Source organism: Sinocyclocheilus rhinocerous, unplaced genomic scaffold (genome assembly GCF_001515625.1).
Source record: "Sinocyclocheilus rhinocerous isolate Xijiao unplaced genomic scaffold, SAMN03320098_v1.1 scaffold1619, whole genome shotgun sequence".
In the NCBI taxonomy this organism is placed as follows: domain Eukaryota; kingdom Metazoa; phylum Chordata; class Actinopteri; order Cypriniformes; family Cyprinidae; genus Sinocyclocheilus; species Sinocyclocheilus rhinocerous.
The window spans coordinates 79,068-85,067 of NW_015649446.1; the positions used below are offsets into that span (position 1 = coordinate 79,068).

The following is a 6,000-nucleotide window of genomic DNA, read 5'->3' on the forward strand; positions in this document are numbered from 1 at the left end:
TTAATCACCACAGCCTACATGAATGTTGTTGCTGACCACGTCTAGCTCTTTATGACCACAGTGTACCCATCTCGTGATGGCTACTTCCAGCAGGATAATGCGGCATGTCACAAAGCTCAGACTGGTTTCTTGAATGTGACAATGACAAAAAACGGTTTGTCTGAAAATTCAGATTCAATAATCGATACATTTGAAAAGTTTTATTTATTTTTTAATTTTCATAGTAATGTTGGTACATCATTCTGAATATGAGTGAACTTGATTGTTATAGATATTAGAGATGATGAGTGTGCCCTTCTTAATTAAAGAGTATAATGACAGAAAATACACACTGAAGGATATGCAAGTACAGATGTTATAGCAAAAGAAATCTCGGCAGATTTCTCTCTCTCCCTCTCTTTTTTTTTTTTTTAAGTAAATTGACCTGTATTTTATTTTACAGTGAAGTATAATTTTGGAGAATGAAAGATTACATTGATTATATTGAAACTAAACATTACAAACAACTATTTTGAATCTTCCCCTCCATTTGGCTGAAGTGTTGCTGTCCCTCAACTTGTATTACAGCATCACACTTAAAAGGTTGCAGACCAGCCCAAAATACTGGTCTAATACTAGCAAAAAAATATGGATCATTACATGGTATCAAACGTTCTGTTCTGCATATTTACTAAGGATGAGGCCAATGATTGTTTACACTGAAGATTTTTTGGAGTGCTAACTACAGTCATTTTTGTTGAACTTCTTGTCAACTACAGATGGACCACAACCTTCAATCTCCCTCTCTTTTTTTTTTAAGTAAATTGACCTGTATTTTATTTTACAGTGAAGTATAATTTTGGAGAATGAAAGATTACATTGATTATATTGAAACTAAACATTACAAACAACTATTTTGAATCTTCCCCTCCATTTGGCTGAAGTGTTGCTGTCCCTCAACTTGTATTACAGCATCACACTTAAAAGGTTGCAGACCAGCCCAAAATACTGGTCTAATACTAGCAAAAAAATATGGATCATTACATGGTATCAAACGTTCTGTTCTGCATATTTACTAAGGATGAGGCCAATGATTGTTTACACTGAAGATTTTTTGGAGTGCTAACTACAGTCATTTTTGTTGAACTTCTTGTCAACTACAGATGGACCACAACCTTCAAACATCTGCTACATCTCTAAATTCTACATCACATGTGGGCACAGAAACAAATGAAATGTTGTAACAAAGTGAACAGTTTAAACAGTTATTAAAACACTTGTCATGGATCTTTTTAAGATCCAGTTTCTGGCTTGAAATTTTTAACACTAATCGATTTCAATTCAATGTACAGAATATGTAAAGCAAATGTACAAAATGGCATGAAATATATATATATATATATAAAAAAGAAGAAAAAAAAAGTATTCACAAAGCCACACAGATTGACACCATGGCCACAACAGAAAAACTTGGAGAACCAACCAACCAACCAAAAAAAAAAAAAAAACTTGCCAGTAACCTCATATATCCAGTAGAGGGCAGCACTTTTAAGGTTTACTTGATTTCTGTGCTGGCTCATTATACCTCAACCTAAAGCAGAAGCCTTCATTCTTCAAAACAATCTGCATATTAATACATAGCTAAGTTGGATATGTAAATACATTTTTACAGATGAGTCAGCTGAACTCAGATGAATTAACCCTGGCAGTCACAATTCTCATTCTTTGGATCAGCACCCTGTGAGATAATCTTCACCTTGAACACAACACCCTCCAAACACTTAAATCTAATAATGCACTGAACAACATTAAACGACATAAAGGTGAAGAACCAAATTTAAAACAACACTACAGCTCTTGATGCACATCTGTGTGTGAGCCTGTGCAATATAACCAGAGTTAAGGCTTTAATGTGTTCATCGTAGCGCTTTCTCTAAAAGAGGGCACATTAAAATGATTATCACACCAATAACAACACCCATAACGTGTGAGTAACAGATCTTATGATACCCTGTCAGTCCCACTGGAGCGTCAACAGCCCCTACACTAAACACAGTACACACAGAAAACAAAAGCTAAAAGTCTACATGTCCTGGTCTATATGATGTGACATCTGAGATGTCATCGAATATAATATGTACTTGAAGTAAGTGGATATTTGAGTCATGATAAATTTACATAACCACATTGTTAAACAATGAGCTTGTTATAGATTTCAAAGTCAATCTCTCTCTACAAGAAAGTGTTGCCACAGACAATTTTTTTAAAGTCCAGGACAAGATGTAACCGCTGTTGTACAGTTATCGCCACATTTCGGTTTTGAGTTTAAAAAAAGGAAAAAGCTGTCCCTTAAAAAAAAAATGCTGGAATAGTTCACCCACAAATGAAATTCAACCTCAAGTTGTTCCATACCTGAATGAGTTTCATTCTTCTGTTGAACACAAAACAATGTTGGTAACCAAACAGTATTTTTTTCCCCCATACTATAGAAGTCAGTGGCTTCCGGCAACTGTTTGTTTCCCCAACATTCTTCAAAATATCTTCTTTTGTGTTTACCAGAAGAAAGAAACTCATACAGGTTTGGAACATTTTGAGGGTGAGTAAATGATCATTTTTGGATGAACTATGCCTTTAAGTCAGTTTTTTTTGTTTCACGAAAAGACCAAAATGTTTATTGTTTTCCTTAGCTGTAACTCTGTGACTAAACACAGTCCACCACAGGCTCGCCTTCATTCCCTTCCTCTTCCCCCCACATCCCGAACCTCATATCCTCATCATCCATGGATCCTCCATCTCCCTCTCCCAAACCAGCCATTCCCATTGCTTCATCCGCTCCAGGCTCACCCTGATGTGCACGGAGGTGTTTCCTCAGACTAGCTGGATCTTTAAAGCCTCTGTGGCAAAGTGGGCAGCAGCACGGCCGCTCTCCCGTGTGTATGCGCTGGTGATGTTTCAGATGCTGCAGACGGCTGAGCCTTTTCCCGCAGACGCTGCACACATATGGTTTTTCACCGGTGTGTGTGCGGCGGTGCTTCCGCAGGCCATCGAGATGACGAAACTGCGTTCCGCAATCGGAGCAGGAATATGGTTTCTCACCCGTGTGGATACGGAGGTGAGTCTTAAGAGCCCCAGACTCGCGGAAACGGCGGCCACAGACAGTGCACGGATACGGTTTCTCTCCCGTATGGATCCTCAGGTGCTTTTTCAGGCTAGAGATCAGACGGAAGGTCTTGCCGCACTCCAGACACAAGTGAGGACGTTCCCCAGGTGCCTCTCCCATCAGCTCAGAGATGGAGCGCCGTATGGGCTCTTCTGGCGATGAGCCGCCCACCCCTGGGCTTCTGCTGGTGATCATACCCAAACCAGGAGCATCCCTCTGGGCTGATCTAAGTCCGGAGGTTCCTTGTGATGGTGAACTACTGGAGGAGGGCCCATTGTGAGGCCTGGAGGGGGGCGGTGGTGTAGGTTTGGATTGGTGATGGTGTGAACGGGAACCTCCTTCTTCCTCGACCGCGTGGACGTATGCCAGATCACACACACTCTGCGCTGAGTGCTTGGCTTCTGTGGGCGCCTCTCTTCCCCGCACACACACCTGTCCAGAGGCAGGAACCTGCTCCTCTTTAACAGAGAAGCTAGTGTGTGAGGGAGGGTTTTGAGGTCTGGCGTGTGTGAGTCTTCTGCTGTCATCCACCATCTCACCTGTGACAAACATCACACATTTATACACAGGTAGGCCTATGAGAAAAGTCAACTTTGGCATGACAACTTCATAATTTGTAAAACTGTTTTGTCATTGTGCTTTATAAGGATATTAGATTCCTTGCATATAATGTGATATCTGTACTTTTCACAGACAAAACTATTATAATGTTAAACGCCAGACAGTTTCATTATAGGTCTTTACGGCTGTAAACTACCAATTATAAAACTGTTAAACAGAGCCTACCAAAAGCTGTTTTCTCTAAATTGTTCAGTTAAGAATAGTAGATGTTTTGTACATCAAATGTAGACATTCTTTCAATACATTAAAAGTAACAATAAAATGGATTATCAGTTCTTCAGACTGTCTCAAAACATTTATGTGAAGAACTGACAACCGCCTTTATTATTATTGTTACTTTTAAAATATTCATGCACTTTATGATTTTTATTTTTTTAGATTAATAATTAGGCTATTAATTATGTCACAAAGCAGTGAAATATTGGTATGGTTATCAGACACACAAGCATAAAAATAATCAGTATCAGTTGTAAAACATGAATAACTGTCGATCTCTAAACTAGGGAAACAAGAACGCCCCAATATTAAACATTTTCAGGTTATGGTTGATAGTATTCTTTTAATGTTGTCTATTTATTGATTATTTATAATATTTAATATTACAATATAAAATCAAATCATTTGAAATGCTACATTTTAGGCATTAAAAATACAGTCATTTTGCGATTTGCTAAAGAGTAAAGTTAACAATGTTAGTAAATTATTGAGAAATTATTATTAATATAAATTATATAAAATGTAAACGAGAGAGAGAGAGAAATGACTATGCACAATTAAATATCGACAGATAATTAAATTGGAAAATCTACAATTAGCAGATAGCCGATTTACTGCGAGTCCCTTTTCTAAAGCACTTGGTGTTGTTGCTGTCTAATGCCTACATGCTTCTGTGTTAGTAGCACATCAACAGTTCACATTACATGCAATAAACTGAGTGTTGTCTTACCAGGTCGGTTCATGTCTGAACAGATGTTAGAGGAATGGACGGATATAGGGTCATAAAAACTGTTTGTCACCGTCCCATCCGCCTGAATGGAGAGGTGGCAGCTCTTGAATTCCTCCCTGGAGTCAAAGCCGTGTATGGCATCACCGAGAGCGCCACTCAACTCGGGTTCGGCTCCAGTAAAGCAGCGCGGATCCGGCTCGGGCGCACTCCGATGTGGCAAGCGACTCGAGTTCACGGGTCCAGCGGTGGCGTAGACGTGAGGTCCCGGCATGGATGGGTTCCCAAAGGGACCCTGAAGCTGGTCGATTAATTTCTGCGCGCTACACAGGCACTCCTGTAACGTCTTGAGCTCTCTCTCTGAGACTTCGAGTCGAACCTTCAGCTTCTCGTTCTCTTGCTCTTTGGTCAGCAGCTCCCGCTGGGTCTCGGACAGCACTGCCACGATCTCGCCCAGAAGGGTGTCCACCGCCGCGGACAGAGTGGACCGGATGGTCGGTCCGAGGCGCGTTCTGAGTGTGGAGATGGACAGGTTTTTGTCCCGGACTGTGTTTTGCATGCACTCATCCTTCTCTGCCTTATGGGATGAGTTGATTATAGTTTGTTTACGGTGAGAAGCGCTCGCTGATGAGCTGTTTGTTGCTGTTGGTACCGACACTGGGTTGATTCTGCCCGCCCCGTTTTCACCGTTGTTGCGCTTTGAGTTCATAGCGAATTCTTCTGCTGTACACACAAACGAAGAGGGAACCTATTTAAGTAGTTATTGCTGTGATATATTGATGTTATATAAAACGGAAACGGTCATCTTTTGGAGTCTCGTTGCGACAGTAACGTTATTTCCTAATCACTCGGAAATGAAAAGCTAGATACGAGCCAGATGAGCTACTGTAGCATTGCCATTAGCAAACTAGCCAACGCATTCAATCTTGAAAATGGAGCTTTTCGCTGCCTTGGTTTTGGTGAAATCTCGATAAATATCCGCACTGAATGATCAAGGCAATACTGTCGTTAACCTGCATTTAATGTAGTAATCGCTATTTCGCTACGCGCCAGAGCCCGGCCCGAGCCTTCATTCCACAGTACAAACGCTGGGGTCAATCCTGACTTTTGATTGGTCAAAGATGTGGTCGCGGTTTAATGACATACTCTCGCGTAAACAAAGCGCATATAAATGACGACTTTCGGAACGAAAAACGGATTAACGTCAAAGAACTTATACTGACTTCTATAGTCTTTGTTAACGTTCATTAGTGTTTAGTTTATTAGTCATGTCGTACACAAAATTCTAGTTTACACA

At 40.5% G+C, this 6,000-nt stretch overlaps 1 protein-coding gene and 1 long non-coding RNA gene across 2 annotated transcripts; both read right to left on the reverse strand.

The window, feature by feature from the left end:
- Nucleotides 1-412: 412 nt before the first annotated feature.
- On the reverse strand, nt 413-2,362 carry LOC107710565 (uncharacterized). Its single transcript, XR_001636612.1, has 2 exons — nt 1,155-2,362; nt 413-770 (listed from the first exon to the last, which is right to left on the reverse strand). It is a non-coding gene; the product is annotated as an uncharacterized LOC107710565 (long non-coding RNA).
- Nucleotides 2,363-2,622: 260 nt separating this feature from the next.
- On the reverse strand, nt 2,623-5,790 carry LOC107710566 (B-cell CLL/lymphoma 6 member B protein-like). The gene is made up of 2 exons (XM_016515372.1): nt 4,707-5,790; nt 2,623-3,678 (listed from the first exon to the last, which is right to left on the reverse strand). Exons 1-2 carry the CDS (start codon nt 5,410-5,412, stop codon nt 2,681-2,683), a joined length of 1,704 nt encoding a protein of 567 aa, XP_016370858.1. The 5' UTR covers nt 5,413-5,790; the 3' UTR covers nt 2,623-2,680.
- Between the last annotated feature and the right edge of the window lie 210 nt (nt 5,791-6,000).